We start from the raw sequence: 19,608 nt of genomic DNA on the forward strand, positions 1-19,608 counted from the left end.
AGTGCCTAGCACCCTATATACACATATACAAAATATACACAAAACAGATAAAAGATAATCTTGGAGGAAGGCAGTAGCCAGCATTTTTGGGGTAGGTGACAGTGTTTAACTTAGAAAGTGGCACATTGAAACAAACTAGGGATTCAGTGAAATCCTTTGTTTAGCTTTTTAAGCCCTTTACAACCTGGTCCCAACCTATTTTTCCAACCCTGTAATGAGGGGTAGCTAGTGGAGCCACCATTAGAGGTGACTGGATTGAGCACTGGGCCTGGAGTCAGGAAGTCCTGAGTTCAAATGGGACCTGAGAAATTTACTATGTCTGACACTAGACAACTCATTTAACCTCTGCCTGAGCATCCTCAACTGTAAAAAATGGAATAATGATAGCACCACATTGTTGTGAGGATCAGGTGAGATAATATTTGTAAAAAGCATATAGCCCACTATCTACCTAGCACATAGTAGTTGCTATATAAATGCTTTCCCCCTTCCCTTGCTTTTGCACACCGAAGGTTAGACTGACCTTATATTGTAGCTCTTCCTCACCGAGAGTGGAGGAGTGGGGGGCACTCAATTTCTGGTCTGTAGGCTTTGTTTTGGCTGATCTCTATACTTTGATGTCAGACATATGCTTAAGCCAGTTTGAACTGGCTATGATTGTTAAATTTTTGGTGTAAACATTTACACCTTGGAAATGGGCAAAATACAAGTCAGGACTTAACATGTTTGTTTCTTTTTAATTGTGTAGACTTAAGAAAGTGAAGGAAAAATTTTAATAATCAGATCAAATTTGAAAATGTAGTGTGCACCCAATTTTTGGGGGCTGCAGATTGTTAAACATTAACCAGCACACCTCTGCCTCTTAGTATCCCTTTGTTCCCATTAAAACTTAGTTGCCAGTGCCTTTCTTTCTATTACCTTGTATTTATTTTGTGTGTATTTTTATGTACTTCATGCATATGGCGTCCTTGATAGAATGTCAGCTCCTTGAAAGCATCGACTATTTAATTTTTGTATTCCCAGAATATATGTTTAATCAGTAATAGGTGCTTAATCAATGCTTATTCATTGAGTGAGAAGCAGAAGTGAAGAAAGGGAGTGAATTCAGAAAAGGTACATATAGTCTCATGTTTGAGGAATAGTTAAGAATGCCAGTTTCACTAGACTACTGTGGGTGTGAAAGGGTAAGATGTGTAAGAAGTCTAGGAAGGTAGGTTGGGGCCAGGTTGTGAAGGGCTTTAAAAGACAAACAGAGGAGTTTATATTTAATCCTAGAGGTAGGGAACTTGTGGAATTTATTAATCAAGGAAATGATATGGCAGATTTGTGCTTTAGATCGGCATCTGTGTGGAGGATCATTTAGAGTGGGGAGAGACTGTAGGCAGGGAGACCAATTTGATGGTTAATGAAGTAGTCCAGGCAAGAGGTCATGAGGGCCTGAACTGGGGTGATAAACTGTGAATGGAATGAAGTATGGGAGAAAGTTCTGTACTCCATGTTTTAGGCACAAACATGTCAGAAATAATTTTTGCTAACTTAGATTAAACAAATTCTGAACATTTCTGTTTAGAGAGAAGGGGCACCAAAGACCAGCAGTTATGCCATGACTTCGAATATCTCTCTAACCCTAGCCATTTTGGAGTTTGGGTTTATAACATTCTTAAACAATAGACAAAATTCTATAGTCAAGATTGACCAAAGGTTCAGAGTTTAGGTAACAACAAACAGTTCAGTTAATGGTTTGCTTCATCCAACAGAACAAGAATCACTTAACTTTCAGCAGACCCTAGAAAATCATTTTTCTAAAATCATTCAATCTCTCTTTGACCATTCATTCCCTTTAAGAATCCTTTCTACATGATCAAAGGTGAATTTAGGAAACACTTCCATTAACTGATTATTACTTTAATCCCTTTAGGGAAGAGTCCTGCTGTTTTGGGGAGTGGAGCCTTGGGTGGGTTAGAAAATGGTTATTGCTTTGATAAGAAAGATGTTGAAAGATTTTAGCCGTGGGTGTTTTTTGAATTGAATATTTAAATTGAATAGTTAAAGAAAGATTGATAGAATTTCTCATTCAAATTAATTCTAAGGCTAGGATACTGAGGAAAATGCTTTCTTAATATTTCTAAAAGAGGGGGAAATGAGGCATAGGGAGAGCTTTGTCTTTTAGATTCTAGAGATGTTGTGGAGGTAAACATGGAATGATTTGGCGGTTGAATGTATATGTGGGGTGAAGGAGGGAAGGATAATGCCAAGGCTGAGAATCTTGATGCCTGGAGGGATGGTGGTTTCTTCTACAGAATTAAGGAAATTTAAAAGAAAGGTGGATTTAGGGATTTAGTTGATGAGTTCTCATTTGGACATGTTGAGTTTCAAATGTCTATGGAACATCACTATTGGCTGTGTCATCAGCCATGAGATAATGAACCTATAGAAGCTGATTATGTCACCAAGAGAGTGAATGTAGAGAAAGAAGAGGTTCTGGACCAAGCTGGGGTGTTCACCCCGGGTTAGGGAGTGTGATGGGATGATGATCTAGCAATGAAGATTAAGAAGTGGTATGACAGATAGGAAGAGAATCAAGAAAAAGCAGTGTTAGAAAAACTCTAGGGAGTGTCTAGGAGGAGAGAGGGGTAAACGGTGTCAAATGCTGTGGAGAGGTCAAAAAGGAGGAAGCTTTAGGAAAGGCCATCAGATTTGGCGGTTATGAGATCATCATTTACTTTGGAGAGAGCTGTTTTAGTGGAATGATGGAGTTGGCAGCCAGATTTGGGGGGAGGGAGTGTTGAGATGTGAATTAGAGGAGAGGAAGTCTGGACAACGAGTGTTGGTCATTCTTTCTAGGCATTTGACTGAGAAAAGGAATAGAGATATAGAGTGATTTCTTGAGATGATCGTAAGGTCTAGTGAGAGCCTTTTGAAGGATGGGAGAGATTTGGGCTTGTTTGTAGGCATCATGGAAGGAGCCAATAGATAGGAATTACACTGGACTTTAATACCAGCTCTGTTACTTAGCAGCTGTGTGTCTATGGGCAAGCTATTTTGCTTCTGTTACACTTACATTTCTTCATTTGTAATAGGTGGATAATATTTCCACCTACCTCCCAGGATTGTGAGAATCAGATGATGTAATGTTTGTCAAATCTTGCTTCATAAATGTGAACTGTGGTTATTCTTAGTAAGAACGCTATTGATTAATTAATACTTGCTCGGCATTGAGTGCTTGCAGTTCCTAGCACTACATTATATCCTTTGCATCGATGAAGTATTGCATTAACCTGACTTCTACCAAGTAACACCAGAGGTACCTTTTATGGTTCTTCTCTACCAGATTGATCTATTTGTCTTGAAAGTAGCTTTCTATTTGTGCTTTTGAATATAGCATAATATGATCTAGAATTCTGGTTGGCCCTGTCCAGATAGAAGAGAGAAAATTACTTTCTCTCAACAGTATAGCTGCAGTTGACATTAAAATAATTATTTCCTTAATTTTTTATTTCAATGAGTATTTTCAAATAATGTGTTTCCTTTATATGGGAGTGGTGGTGGATAAACCCCTACTATAAAGGTAAACAAAGAACGTGACTAATGCTTTTTAAAAAACCTTTTATTGAACATGATCAGAGAATGTTAAAGACTAGAAAATGTTAATCTTTTTTTCCTGCTGAGGATTTATTAATTTCATTTACAATATTTTACCGCCAGCATGGGTGGACACAGTCTGGGAACTGGATTTCATGGAGACTGAACCTTTGGATCCCAACATTGAAATGCAGATCACAGAGGATGGACTATATGCATTCGCTGAACTCTATGAGAATCTTTTTCCTTTTGCTACTCAAGAACATGGAACCACAGAGGTAAAAAACATGCTGATCATTTTTAGGTTTGAAATAAAAATGGCTGTTACATTAAAAATGTAACTCATGTAACATGAATAGTACTGTAGGAATTATATGAAAGACACGTAAACTTCATAAGCCTTTGGGTCTTGTGTAGACTTTACGTATTTCCCTGTGCTTTCTTGCACAGTGCTCAGCTCTTCAAAGAACTCAAAGCAATAACAATTTGTCAAACTACAAGAGTAAAATAAACAATGTGAAAAAAGCATAAGACCAAAAAGAATTATATGGTAATCTCATCTGAATTGGGGCAGGTAATTTAACCTCTCTTGAATTGTTTTCTCAACTATAAAATGAAGAAATTGAACTAGATCAGGGGTTCTTAACCTTTTTTGTTTCACTATCCCTTAGGCAGTCTGGTGAAGCTATGGACTCCTCAAAATAATGGTGTTTTTTTAAAAATGAATAATATAAAATATACAGGATTGCAGAGGAAACCAATTATATTCAAATATGATTGTCAAAATATTCTAAAAATATATTCACAGACCACAAGTTAAGAATCCCTGGAGATTATTTCTGACCTTACATATATCTCTTTTTAAAAAATCCAAATCCAAATGGCAATACATTTTTGCTTCCTCCATTTTAGGAAAATCCAGCTCCCTAAACAGATGAGTGATTATTTTCATTACTGACTGATTTACACAAACACTTAAAAAAAATTATCAAGTTACTTAAGTGCTCCTAAGTACTGTTTTTAGATATCATTGATTACTTAAGGGAGTAGGTGGTATAAAAGAAACAGGACAGAGAAACTTAGTGTTATGAACCATTGCAAATTGCTGATCAATCAGAAATGAAGATTAAATACCTTTACAATATTTGATATATATATAGCTTTTCAGAAATAAAGCTCTTAAGTAAAATCAACACCAAAAAAACTTTGTGCCAACTCAGTTAACTGCTATTTACCTTACTTCTGTAAGGAAGCAAGAAGGTCCAGGTAGAATTCTTCTGATCTCTTGGATTTCATTCAAGGGGTTCACTTTGATAACTTCCTGACCACCTGGAGGACAAAATAGTAGAAATGGTTACTTTGTGGGGTTTTTTACCCCTCTCTTCAGTTGGTGTATTGAAATGGTTAGGATTTTCTGAGTCAGGAACGAGGATGGGAAATAGACTTTGTATAAGGGTAGTAGTTTCAGTCATCTGCTGGTAACTTGCTGAGGAGAAAAGAGGGACAAGACTGACCAGTCCCCACCTCAGTAAATTAGCACATTTCCGAAAAGACATCATAGTTCATGTGACATTTAAAAATTTTCTCCAACTCTTGACTTTTCTTTTTTTATTTTTTAAGAGTATTTGGACCATCTTTAAGGAGAACAATATTTCTCAAAATGTACTTGTGGCCCTTTTCTATCACTTTGTTGAAATAGTCCTTAAGAAAAATGCCACCGTGCAAGATCGGGAATATGGTCTGCATGCTGCTGGGCTTTACTTTTTGTTGCTTGAAATCCCAGGTAAGTGAACGTGATTCAATCAATCATATCTACTACCACTTTGTTTTTCTGCATTGTTTTTTCTTACAACCCAAGTGTTCCTTGTTTTCTTAATTCCTCATTTGAAAATAAAAAATTTCCTTCCTTCCCTCTCTCCCTCCTTCACTCCTTCCTTCCTTTCCTCCTTCCTTCCTTTCTTCTTTTCCTTCCTTCCTTTTCTTCCCTTCCTTCTCTTCCTCTCATCCAGGGTGGAAGTGCAGGTGCTGCTCACTTGACCTAATCCTACTACTAGTTGAAATGGAAGTTTTGACATGTTCTGTTTCCATCTTGAGCTACTTCACCCCTCCTTAGCCAACATGGTGTCCCCTGCTCCTGCGAGCTCACTGTGATGGTGTTTTTTTCTGTTGTTTCAATCACGTATGATTCTTCCCTGACCCCATTTGGGGTTTTCATGGCAAAGATATTGGAGTGGTTTGCCAGGTCCTTCTCTAATTCATTTGACATGAGGCTCTATAGAACTTTGGAGTTGATTTTGTGACATGGGCAACTCTGGCACAGGACAGCCAAGCATAGCATGGCCACATCAAAGAAGGTGCTGTGTTCTGTGAGCAGAGCAGAATTGCAATAGCTCAAAAGAAATAGGATTTGCACAGATTTAGAGATATCTCCACTCCAAATATTCATGTAGACTTTTTGTGCTCGTCCTGTGATAGAGTCTTCCAAGCTTGTATTGATCTGATCAGCCATAGTTGGACCCCAACATAGTGATGTAATTTTGGTCCTTTTTGAGGACAAGGGACGACAACCACCATTTTAAAGATGAGGAAACTGAGGCAAACAGGATTAAGTGACTTGCCCAGAGTCATGCAGCCAATAAGTGTCTGAGGCCAGATTCAAACTCAGAAAAAAAGAATCTTCCTGACTTCATGCCCAATGCCCTATCAACCACATTACCTAGCTGCCTTCCTGATACTCAGTTTAGTGAGGATAACATGATTTGGTTCACTGAAGTTCAGAACTCCTTATCTCAAGAGATCTGCTAGCCTCAAGCCACCCTGGTAGCTGGGACTACAGGTGTATACCATTATGCTCAGCAAAAATAAAGAATTCTGAATCTGTATCTCTTTAAATGGGAAAACAAAAGATCATTTATTCAGCAATTACTCAAGAAACTTTCATGAATGTAGCATTGTGTTAGGTGTTGGAGGAGATAACAAAATTCAAAAGAGAAAGCTCATCGCCCTGAAAAGCTTAGAGTTTAGATGAAAATAATTATATAGAAATTAGGGAGTTACAAAAGAAAGTGGGAGAGTAAAGGCAATATGGTATGGTGAGGAGAACTAAATTTATAGTCAGGAAACTTGGATTGAAATCATTCTTCTGACCTTTACTAGTTTTGTGACCATAAGCAAGTCATTTAATTTATATGGACCTCAGTTTCCTTATCACTCGGAAAAGAAAAAATTGCATGTGTTGCCTAACTCAGGATTATTGTCAGCATTCTGTAAACATTAAATGTAAACATATGTGAAGCTTCAGGGGGATCAGTGAAGTCTTTATAAGTTATGATTTAAAGGTTAGAAATTAGATTTAAAGGTGGGAATTCAGCAGGCAAAGCAGTAGTGGAAGGGTGGTCATTTCAGTCTGACAACAGGGCATGGATGCAGGAATGCTCAGGAGGTACTTGGCAGGCAGAGATGGAATCTGCTCTGGCTAAAGCTTAATGTATAAGAAGGGAGTAATAGGGAGAGACTATTAGAAAGTAGGTGATACACGATTGTGAAAGGTCTTGAATACCAAGCAAGGGAGTTTGAATTTTCCTCAGTAGCCAGTAGGATGTGAAGGATTTTGAGTGGAGGTTAGACATGACTGATCAGGTTATTCTGGCAGCAGTATAACAGATCTTCCAATGAGGTATTTTACATTTTCTTCTATTTTTTCATTCTTTTGATTTTGTTTGACTCATTTTTGATTTCTCATAGAGTCATTAGCTTCCACTTGCCCAATTCTAATTTTTAAGGAATTATTAGCTTTTGTACCTCCTTTTCCATATGGCCACTTCTATTTTTAAAGTTGCTTTCTTCAGTCAGTTTTTGTGCTTCCTTTTCTAAGCTGTTGACTCTCTTTTCATAATTGTCTTGCATAACTCTCATTTCTTTTCCCAATTTTTCTTCTACCTCTCTTACTTGATTTTTAAAATTCTTTTTAAGCTCTTCTAAGAGGACTTTTTGGGCTTGAGACCAATTCATATTCCCGTTTGAGGCTTTATATGTAGGCATTTTGACATAGTTGTCCTCTTCTGAGTTTGTATTTTGAGCTTCCCTGTCACCGTAATAGCTTTCTATGGTCAGGGCTCTTTTTTGGTTTTTTGCTCATTTTAAAAGTTGAGTTCTGCTCCTGAGATACAAGGAGCACTGTCCCAAGCTTCTTGCACTGGGCCCAGAGGCCTGGTCACTGGCTTGCAGTGCTGGGGCTTCTGGAGCTGGTAGCTTGCTCACTGTGTTAGAGTAGCCTGGCCTAGCCATGCCTATTGTGCCTTGGGTTCTGGGGCTGGCAGTTTGCCTACTGGGGCTGGAGGCCTCACAGCTGGCCTGTTGAGCCAGAACTTTGGGGCCTCACTTGCTGATCTGTGCTGTGGCTAAGAGTCCTGCTGGCTTGTCCAGACACTGCCTGCAGTGGGCTGTGCTCTCCTTTTACCCATGTGAGACGGACCTTTCCTGAAGTCCTTCTAAGTTTTCTTGGGCTAGAAAATTGTTTCACTCTGTCTTTTTGTGGATTCTGTCCCCCCGGAATTCTTTTAAGAGGTTTGATTTAACATTGTTTCCGAGGGAAACTGGGGAGAGCTCAGGCAACATCCTGGCTCCTTTCCACCACCTTGGCTCCATCTGCCACCCCCACCCCCCCAAAACAGTATAACAGATTGATTGGAAAAATGGAAAGAATGGAGATGGAAGAAGAAAAGAAGATACTGTTATAATTTTCCATGTTTATGGTGACAAGGCCTCATACTAAGATTGATGAAATGAAGAGGATATATGTGAGGTGATGAGCTTTACAAGATTTGGTAATGTGGGATTTTAAGTTGTCCAACCTACAATAAAAGAGACTGAAGCGGAGCTCTAAGCCAATGGCACTTCATTAAAGGCTCCATGGTCCCCTCAAATGAAGTTTACCTCAAATCCTCCCCATCATCTGAGATGCTCCCTTCTTTCAGGGCCTTATTTTTATAAAGCTTGATACCAGATTTGATACTTGAACACTATAGAGGGACCACACAAAATATAGAGTCCCATTGGTTTATGGACCTTGCTTCAAAGGTCAAAAAGTGATGTATCAGATAGAAATGATATGTCAATAGCAGGGTCTTGGGTTGAGCAGAGCATGGAGCATCTCCACGGACTAAGTCATCATATGATGGTCACATGCTCATAGTGGACAAGAGAAAGTGGTCCAGAGGTACAAAAATCAGTTGAGAGACTTTCTATGTAATTGAGTAACATCCGCCACACTGGGCTTGGTCACGTAACAAGGTAAAAAAAAAAAAAAGGTGCAGTGCCTCTAGTTAGCTTTCTGTGATTAAGCAAGTGAACTTCGAATCTGCAGTTCAAAGCTCTGGGGCCTAGTATACAGAACTTATAATCACTACCCCTATGGAATCATATCAAACTGATTAATACTGATTGGAATAGAATAGAGGTTCAGATGAATCATATCTCATAGTAACTGGATATAAGAGATAAAGGAAAAGAAAAAAATCAAAGATAACACCAAGGCTTTTAATATGAAAGACTGTATCATCGTATATGTAGTACCATGGATAGAAATATTGAAGTCAAAAGGAATAGCATGTTTAGGGAGAAAGATAATAAACCTGATTTCAGTTATGTGGAATTTGAGCTACCAGTGAAATATGCAGGTAAAGATGTCCTGTAGGCGTTTGGGGTATGTCTGGAGTCCAATGAGAGGTCAGGGCTGGAAATCATCTGTATAGAATCTGTTGTTGAAGCTATGGGAGTGATTGAAATTGCCAAGGGAGAGAAGAAAGTCAAGGAAGTCATTTGGGGAATAACCACATCAACTGGTTGTAAAAAAAAAAAAAAAAGATTAGGGGCTAGACAAGAAATAGTTAGAAAGGTACAAAGATAATCAGTTTTTAAAAGAATGGTAGTTCTGAATTAGGGCAGCTAGCTGGTACTGTTGGTAGAGCACTGGGCCTTGTGTTGAGAAGACTCATCTTTCTAAGTTCAAATCTGGCCTCAGACACTTGCTAGTTATGTGACCCTGGGCAAATCACTTAACCTTATTTGCCTCAGTTTCTTCATCTGTAAAATGAGTGGGAGGAGGAAATGGCAAACCACTTCAGTATCTTTGCTAAGAAAACCCCAAAAGAGGTCAGGAAGAGTCAGACATGAATGAAAATGATTAAAACAACAACAAAGCTCTGAATTCACGAAAGGAGAGAGAGTAATCTGTAGTCAAAAGTTCCAGATGACTTAGCAGAATCAGAGATAGACAAGGACTTGAAAAAAAAAATAGTTCTTGGGTTTGTCGATAAGTGTGTAACTTATGACTTTAGAGTGGTTTCAGTGTAGTGTTGGGGTAGAAGTCATGAGGGGGTTGAGAGTATAGTCAGTTTATTGACTGACAGTAAACATTTGGTGTTTTTTTGTTTGTTTGTTTGTTTTAAGGCAATTGAGGTTAAGTGACTTGCCCAGGGTCACACAGCTAGTAAGTGTGAAGTGTTTGGTCTGAGGCTGGATTTGAACTCAGGTCCTCCTCACCTCAGGGCTGGTGCTCTAACCACTTCGCCAACTAGCTGCCGCCCAGTAACATTTGTTAATCACCTACAATGTGTCAGACACTGCTAAGTACTGCAGATTCAAAAAGGTAGATGACAGTTCTTGCTTTAGAAGAGCTTCGGATGTACTGGGAGAGATACCAAGCAAACAAATATGTACAAATAAACAAAATATAGGACAAATAGGAAATAATAAAGAGAAAAGAGGCACTTGAATTAAGAGAGCATGGGAAAGGCTTCCTGTAGATGAGATTCCCTGACTTAAAGGAGGTCAGTAGGCTTGGAGTGTATTGTTCATGGAACAGCCAAGAGGCAGTGTCATTGGATCACTGAGTACTTGGCTGGGAGTATGATGTAAGAAAACTGGGAAAGGGGGCAGAGCCAAGATGGGAGGGAAAGCAGTGACTTGCTTGAGCTCTCCCCCCAAACCCCTCCAAATACTTATAAAAAATGGCTCTAAACAAATTCTAAAGCAGTAGAACCCACAAAAAGACAGAGTGAAACAAATTTCCAGCCAAAGACAGCCTGGATGGTCGATCAGAAAGGTATATCGTGCCGAGCGGGGAGAGGAGTGCAGTTCGGCATGGGCGTGCAGGCCACAGTGAACTTGGAGCAGGCCTCAGAGGACTGAATCTCGGGCAGCTGTGGCGGTTTCCAGACTTCTCAACCCACGAACGCCAAAGACCACTTGGAAGGTCAGTGGGAAAAGTCTGTGACTGCAGTGAGAGAGGAACTTGGTCTCAGCCACAAGTCTTGAGCGTGGCCCCGGGCCGAGGCTGTTTCCTGAGCTTCTGGCCCACAGACTGAGGGGGAATCCAGTGGCTGATCAGAGGGGGATTGCAAGGATCTCTTTGCCAGTGCTGAGGCAGGAATATCTTGCTTTACCAGTGCTTGGATCTGGGTCACAGTTCTGAGGGGCGGTCCTGGGGCAAGGAGGAACGCTGGTGTGGTGGAGCACGTTGTGGTGGTGGAGAGGAAACACCTCGCCCCTTATCATAGTACCTTGGAAGAACTGAAAATTTTCAGGTTCCTAGAAGTATCTCTGAAAACAGTTGTACAACCCCCCGAAGCTTGGGACAGTACATTCTCCACATTGGAAACAGACTCTTACCTTAATAAAGAGTTTGAAACTCAAGTAATTGGTTGGGATCATAAGCAAGCAGTGCAAAAAGAGTCAGACTATATTATTTTACTTTGGTGACAAAGAAGATCAAAACCTACAACCAGAAGAAGACAACAAAGCCAAAGATCCTACATCCAAAGCCTCCAAGAAGAATATGAATCAGTCCCAGGCCTTGGAAGAGCTCAAAAGGGATTTTGAGAAGCAAGTAAGAGAAGTAGTAGAAAAATTGGAAAGAGAAATGAGAGTGATGCAAGAAAATCATGAAAAACAACTCAACAGCTTGCTAAAGGAGACCCCAAAAAATACTGAAGAAAATAACACCTTAAAAAATAGCCTAAACCAAATGGCAAAAGAGGTCCAAAAAGCCAGTGAGGAGAAGAATGCCCTAAAAAGCAAAATTGGCCAAATGGAAAAGGAAGTCCAAAAGATTACTGAAGAAAATACTTCCTTAAAAATTAGAATAGAGCAATTGGAAGCTAGTGACTTTATGAGAAATCGAGACAATGTAAAACAAATCTAAAAGAATGAAAAATTAGAAAACAATGTGAAATATCTCATTGGAAAAACAACTGACCTGGAAAATAGATCCAGGAGAGAGAATTTAAAAATTATTGGACTATCTGAAAGCCATGATCAAAAAAAAAAGCCTAGACATCATCTTTCAAGAAATTATCAATGAAAACTGTCCTGATATTTTAGAACCAGAGGGCAAAATAGAAATTGAAAGAATCCACCGATCTCTTCCTGAAAGAGATCCCCAAAGGAAAACTCCTAGGAATATTGTAGCCAAATTCCAGAGTTCCCAGGTCAAGGAGAAAATATTATAAACAGCCAGAAACAATTCAAGTATTGTGGAAACACAATCAGGATAACACAAGATTTAGCAGCTTCTACATTAAGGGACTGCAGGACATGGAATATGATATTCCATAGGGCAAAGGAGATAGAATTACAGCCAAAAATCACCTGCCTAGCAAAACTGAATATAATCCTTCAGGGGAAAAAATGGTCATTCAGTGAAATAGAGGACTTTCAGGCATTCTTGATGAACAGAACAGAGCTGAATAGAAAATTTGATTTTCAAATACAAGACTCGAGTGGAACATGAAGACGTAAACAGGAAAGAGAAAATAATAAGAGACTTATTAAGGTTGAACTGTTTGCATTCCTGCAAGGAAAGATGATATTTGTAACTCATGAGACCTTTGTCAGTATTAGGGTAGTTGGAGGGGAAAAAATTATATGTATGTATATATAGATACAGTTAGATAGATGGCATAGGGTGAGTTGAAGATGAAGGGGTCATATCTGGAGAATAAAATTAAGGGGTGAGAGGATTATACTAGGAGCAGGAGAGAGGGAGAGGTAGAACAGGGTAAACCATCTCACAATAAAAACAAAAAAAAAGGCTGTTACAGTGGAGGGGAAACAGGGGAAGGTGAGAGGGAATGAGTGAATCTTATTCTCATAGGATTTGACTTAAGTAGGGAATAACATACACACTCAATTGGGTATGGAAATCTGTCTCACCCTACAGGAAAATAGGGGGGTAAGGGGACAAGAGAGTAGGGGGGATGATAGAGAGGAGGGCAGATTGGGAAAGGGGGTAATAAGAAGCAAATACTTCTAAGGAAGTACAGGGTCAAAAGAAAGAATAAATGGGGGCGCGGGATAGGATTAAGGGAAATAGAGTTAGTTTTGCACAGCATGTCTGCTATGAAAGTGTTTTGCATAACTGCACATATATAACCTATATTTAGTTGCTTGCCTTATCAATGAGGGTGGGTGGGGAGGGAGGAAGGGAGAAAATTTAGAACTCCAAATTTTGAAAATAAAAGAAAAAAAAAGTCAGAGGGAGCTAGGTTATGGAGGGCTTTGAATTCAAATCAGTGAATTTTGCATTTGATCCTGAAGGTAATAGGCAGCCACTGGAGCTTATTCAGTGGAAGGTGAAACGGTCAACCCTATGCCAAGAAAATCACTTGGGTGGCTTTATGAAGGATGGACTGGAGTGGGGATAGAATTAAGGCAGGCAGACCCATAAGCAGGGTGTTACAATATAATCCAGGTGTGCAGTGATGAGTGCCTGCACTGGAGTGGTGGCAGGGCTGAGGAGAGAAGGGACATATTTGATTGCAAAGGCTACAGAGAGATTAAAGAGATTGAGAAATGAAAAAAGGCCATTGGATTTGTCTACTAAGAGATCATTGGTAACTTTGGAGAGAACAGTTTCATGCTCTTGGAAGGAAAGTACCAGAATCCTTCAGAGGTCAGATGATAAATTATTCTAGACCTTGAGTATAGACTCTCGGGGACAGAAAAGAAACACGTTTAGCCCTAGCATTATTCTTCTTATTGTTTGATATTTATGACGAGATTCTGTGCAAGGAAAATTTGCATATTATATGTGAACTGCAAACCAAAAGTGAATGCTTTCTTCCTTGGTCTCTGATTTCTTTCTTAATTTATTTAAATTATTCAAAAAGGGATAGGAACTGAACCTGAAATTTCATTGTTTAAGTAGTCAGTGTGTTCCAGATGAGGATACTTCCATTGTCGCTGTAAGTCAGCATTTTCACTGTGAGTTATGGTCTTAGAGAGTTGACGGTACACTCTTTGAGAGTTTGAGTGCTGTACTCAGATTCACACAAGTAGTATGGGTCATAGGCACAACTTGAAATCAGGTCTTCTTGGCTCTAAAGCCTACTCTGTCTCTACTATGTACAGTTTTCTTGGTTATTTAAAACGAATTGAAATTTTGCTTTATGGGTTTTTTTTATTCATTTATAATGTAATTGGACATATGTCAAGATCAATGAAATCTTAACCTGCTTTACTCTTTATGAACAGGTAGCATAGCTAATCAAGTGTTCCATCCAGTGATGTTTGACAAATGTCTTCAGATTCTAAAAAAGAGCTGGCCTCAAGAATCTAACTTGAGTAGGAAAAGAAAAAAAGAACATCCCAAAAGTTCTCAAGCTGATTCAAGAGGAAATAGAAAGAGAGGAAAACCACCCAGAAAAGAGGACTTTGAGGTAAGAAGAAGAAAATTTTAAAGATGTTAGTAATTGTAGGATTTTGAGATTTTTTTTTTTTTTAGCTTAGAGCTCCATGATCATTTTCCGAATCATCTTATAAAATCTTAAAATTTCAGGTCAGCTAATAAGGCTACACTACGTTGTTTGTGCTTAGCTATATATATATATTGTATCTCTACCCTCCTTCCCCCTACCCCCCCCCTTACATCCCTGCCCAAGAGAATGTGAGCTTCTTGAGGATAGTGATTATTTTTTGTCTTCATGTCCATTCCCACTGTCTAGCACAATGTTTCTCAAGTAAATGCTTAATAAATGCTTGTCAAATTGAATAGTAAAAATAGTCAATTTTTTAAAAATCCAAAAAAGCTAACTGAACAAAACAGAGTACATGTGTTTTGTAATTACTTTTCTATAGAAGCTGCTGATTTATGTATGTGATGATATAAAAGATGATTTTTATTGATATAGCCACTAGGGTTATGATTAATGCTTTATGGGGATATTTAGATGGGCTAGAGGAACCCTACTATTGTCCCCTTCCTTCCAACCATCCATTCTCATCATTGTATCACCAGACTAACAATCACCAAGTTTCTATTAAGCCTTTGTCAAGCACTGTGGTAGGTGCTGGGGACACAAATAGGTTTAATCCTTATTCTCAAGTATTCTTGCATTCTCTTTGGAAATGGCATGTATCTATGTAAGTATATAAAGACTACATGCAAGGTACTTTAATAGAAGATAGTTTAGGAAGCAGGTGGAAAGATCAGGAAAGGCTTCATGTAGAAGGTGGTGCTGGATTCAGATCCAGTCTTGGAGGAAATGATGGATTCTGTGAGGTGTAAACAAAGAAGAAATGCATTCTGGTGATAGGGGATCACCAATGCAAAGGCACAAAGACAGGAGATGGAATGTAGTATGTGGGATTCAGAGAGAAAGCTGGTTTAGCTGTACTGTAAGGTGTAGGAAAGGGAGTAATGAGGTAGCAGAGATAGATTGGGACCAGGTTGTGGAGACTTTTAAAAGCCAAAATGAAAATTTTATATTTGATCATAGAAGTAATATAGGTAGTCATAGTAGCTATAATGGAATATGAATAGTGTAGTGACATGGTCAGACCTATGCTTAAGGAAAACCACTTTGGCAGCAGTGTATAGATTGAATTGGAATGGGGAAAGATGAGATAGGGAGACCAATTAGGAGACCATTGCAATAGTTTAGGCAAGAGATGATAAGGGCTGGAACCAAGCTGATGTGAGTGGGAAGAAGGGCTCAAATGTGAGAGATTGCTTAGGTAGAAATGGCAAAATTAGATATGTGGAATGAGGGAGAATGAGGAGTGGAGAATAATGAATGCTAAGATTATGAACCTGAAAGACTGGAAGGATTGTGGAAGTATAGGGAAATTTGGAAGAGGGGTAGGTTTTGGGGGAAAGATAATGAGTTCAGTTTTGAATTTGTTAAATATATGGGACATCTAGTTTGAAATGTTCAGTAGACAGTTGGTTTATTGTGAAACTGAAGTTCAGAAATCCAGTTAGTCTCTCCTCCGTTTCCATGTACTTCTGATACTGGGTCCCTGCGTTTTCTGTTGATTGACTTAGGTAAGCTTCCTTCCTTTTTGTTGAAGTGAAGTAATAAGTGAAGACTTATGTTATTTTTATTCATGGTTAATTTTTGGTATTAGTTTTCTTGGAATTCATTAGTAATTAGGAATTCATAGTAAATTAGGATAAAAAAGATAGTTTCTATTTAGAAGTATAAAATAAGAATCATGTAATCAACCATATGTATCAGCACATGACAGTGAATGTTTGAAAGAAATGGAGTCAATTAAATCAGATTAGGTAAATCAGTTTTTATTAAAACTTAAGTACACCTCACAACCTTTGTACTTGGCTCCCTGATAATATATGCTCCATTACTGATACTGAGAAAGTTTGGAAGAGGGTGGAATGTCAGCAAGACTGCCATCAGTAAAACCAGTTGTTTCACGTACCTTTGTGGTGGGTAGTGAAAACAGAGGTAGAATGTATTTTTTATGCTTTGTATTTGTATCCCCAGCACCTAGCATAGTGCCAGGCAAATAGCAGGTACTTAATAAATGCTTGTTGATTGACTGAATGAATTAATGTGGACCTTAAATGGCATCAGATTGCCAAATAACTAACTTCTGGTTAAGACAGATTGAACAGGAACAGGAACAGAACAGCTCAACTCTATCACAGGTACTACAGCTAAGATAAAAAAAGAGCTCCAGACTGAATAATGATAAGAAAATCCAAAGAGTTATACCAATAAGTATTTTTATTCAGCCCAGGTCATTGGGCATTAAGGAAGGGGTGCAGTCACAAAAGCTGCAGCCACCCCATTGCTTGTAATTCTTCCAAAATATACCAGAAATATTCTCAGTACTGCTGGAACATACAGCATGTGTACAAGGGGCAGGAAGACCTGAATGTTCCAACAAGCCTTGCAGAGCCCTTGAACGCCATCAGTCTGACCCCTCACATGAGTATACTCACTGGCAAAGCTCAGACTACAAATCTAGAAATCAGTCCATTATGGTTATGAAGGTGTGCCACGATGATCTGAACTGTCCCTGAGGGTTTTGAAGAAAGCAGTACTATCTGTAAGATGTAAACAGGCCTGCAACTTGGCAGTACTCTGAGCACAGACCCCAGTGAAACTGAAAACTAGTGGCAGAATCCCAGGTACTATAGGTCAGGACCTATATTCAGGTCCCCAGAATACCATCCAAGAGTGCAGGAGGATCATTGAAGCATTAGAAAAGAAAGCAAAACCACCACTCAAAAGAAAGACACTATATTAGGAGGCACAGAAGGAGATGCAGACAGGCAGGTCACCTATAAAACTAACACAAAAAAATCAGAGTGTAATAGATTCATGATTTCACACACTATCTTCTTTTTCTTCTTTGCATGTGGAGATGATTATGACAAATAGAGTTTGTCAAGTACAGTTAACAAAAAATAAAAATTATTTTTAAAAATTTCTGAAAACATAGGAACTCCTAATAATGAAGTGCCTCAACTACTGCCCTTTCTTTACTAGATTTTTCTTGTTAGTCCATTGGGATAAAGTAGTTGACCTTACGTAAAAAGTGATGCCCCTTTTGTTTCTTACTCTAGATGGATGAAATCTTAGAAGAAGAAGATGATGAGGATGATATAAGTTTTTCTGTACGTGACATTTGTCAAATTCGGGATGCCATCTTCCTTCTTATGAAGAATTTTTTAAGACTTTTGCCCAAGTTTCCCCTGAAAGAAAAGCCACAGTGTGTGCAAAATTGTATACAGGTAACTGAAGGGGCCAGGAGGCATAAGTGTATCATCCTTCACTAATCAGGCTTTTTAGCAAGTTGACCAAGGTAAACAGTCAGACCTTAAGTCTTTTCTTGGTGTCTGTTTTTTAGATCTTAGTTGGATTAACCAGTTTTGAACCAGTTCTTCATGGATTTCAGACTTTAGAAGCCAGGTGAGCTTTTAATTCTCTGCACTTTAAAATGGTACTACATGGTAGTTTTTTTGTCTATATTCTGATTAGCATTTGCTATTAATTAGTTTAAACATGGTTTGTGGAAGTAAGAGGTGGGTCTTTATGTTAATTATGTAATCATATCTACTAGCTAATGCTACTTCTTTTTTTTTTTTTTTTTTTTTTGTCTAGAAACATTGACAAAGCAAAATATATACCAGAATTGGCTTATCATGGACTACGTTTGCTGTGTTCCTCCATTCATGGGGAAGGGGATAAGGTAAAGGAAATCAGGATCTAATTTATTAACTGTTTAATTTAAATAAAGAAGCTCCTCACACCATCTTCTTATATTTATCCATGTCAAGCTTATCCTACTCTACCCTGTCCTTCCATTGTGCTCTCTGTAATGCTTATTCTGTTGCTAACAAATGGTCCGTCATGTTAAACTTAAGCTTTCTCCTTAGAAATTACTTGGTACTTACTTTGTGTTTAATTTTCCACGTACATATTGTTTTCCCTTAATGGAATGTAAACTCCTTGAGGGAAAAAACTGGGTTTTTTTGGTTGTTGTTTTTGTCTTTTGTCTTGGTATCTTCTGTGTCCATTATAGTTCATGGTACACAGTAGGTGCTTAATAAATGTTAGTTGAATTGAATTTTCAAAAGCATTATTTAATTTAGAGATCTTTTAACATAACATATAATTTGTATATTACAATTTTGAAAGGTTCTTCATGATCTTTTGTTTAGTGTCAGTTTGATGGCATATCATTTGGTAGCTGCAGCAACTTATTGTTCAGTTTCAGATGGCAACCTGTATTTCAAATGGGGATTACACAGGGGGGCAGATGAGCTCCCAGACAACAAAGACATGCTCTTATAAAAATATTTGTTGACATGTTACAAAGGAAAGAATAGTAGGCAGTCACACAATTCCCAAGGTTTCCATGACAATTACTTGTACGCTTACAGTTGATCAGTAACAGAAATAATCATCAAGCTATCTTATTTTCTTTTCTGTGGAGCTATTAATAAACTTGGTATGTACAGATGCCAATTATTTAGGGTGCTCCCCAAATAATGCCTTTTGGGAAATACCTGGTGTGATTGTGTCCAGCCTTATTTTTGCCAAGAAAATGTTATAAACATTAGTGCTGCCCTGACTATTGAGACATTATAAGAAAACAAAATACATAACATATGCTCTAAACTGTTGTTCTGGTTGGCATCCAGTATCAGTGTACTTAATGTATGTATATTCTGTATTTGATGCTTTTTACCATCCTCTTTTGGCTTTTCCTGACACTACTCTCTCCTGATTCATACGCTAGTGATTTGACTATTTTCTCAATCTCTTTGGCTAACTCTTCAACCATCTCTTGTGCCCTGAACGTGAGCATTCCCCAAGATTCTGCCCTGGGCCTTCTTTTCTTCTTCTGTACTTTCTGTCTTGGTGACCTCATCAGCTTCTATGGGTTTGACTCCCATCTCTATACAGATAACTCCTAGACCCAGTCTTTCCTTTGAGCTTCCAGTCTCCATCTTCATTTACCTATTGGACATTTTAAACTGGATGTCTCCAAAACATCTTAAACTCAACGTGTCCTGATCTGTGCTCACCTTTCCTCCAAAACCCTCCCCTCATTCATATTTACCAATTTATTTTGAAGCCACCACTATCCTTCCAGTCTCCCAGATTCATAATTTCAGCATTATTCTGAATGCCTCACTCTCCTTCTTCCCCTATACCCAATTGTTGACAAATCTTGCCATTGCTATTTTTACACCATCTCTTGCATCTGACC

At 38.5% G+C, this 19,608-nt stretch overlaps 1 protein-coding gene across 3 annotated transcripts in view; it reads left to right on the top strand.

Annotated features, from left to right (window-relative positions):
- Positions 1–19,608, top strand: part of NCAPD3 (non-SMC condensin II complex subunit D3) — a 108,052-nt gene that overhangs the window by 6,256 nt on the left and 82,188 nt on the right. For all 3 annotated transcript variants that reach the window (XM_027877638.1, XM_027877637.1, XM_027877636.1), the window contains exons 2-7: positions 3,706–3,860; positions 5,203–5,365; positions 14,116–14,300; positions 17,456–17,623; positions 17,740–17,801; positions 17,994–18,081. In XM_027877638.1, coding sequence (XP_027733439.1) covers positions 3,706–3,860; positions 5,203–5,365; positions 14,116–14,300; positions 17,456–17,623; positions 17,740–17,801; positions 17,994–18,081 — 821 coding nt within the window. The remainder of the gene's footprint in view (positions 1–3,705; positions 3,861–5,202; positions 5,366–14,115; positions 14,301–17,455; positions 17,624–17,739; positions 17,802–17,993; positions 18,082–19,608) is intronic.

This window comes from Vombatus ursinus, unplaced genomic scaffold (assembly GCF_900497805.2).
Source record: "Vombatus ursinus unplaced genomic scaffold, bare-nosed wombat genome assembly UNPS02014813.1, whole genome shotgun sequence".
NCBI lineage: Eukaryota > Metazoa > Chordata > Mammalia > Diprotodontia > Vombatidae > Vombatus > Vombatus ursinus.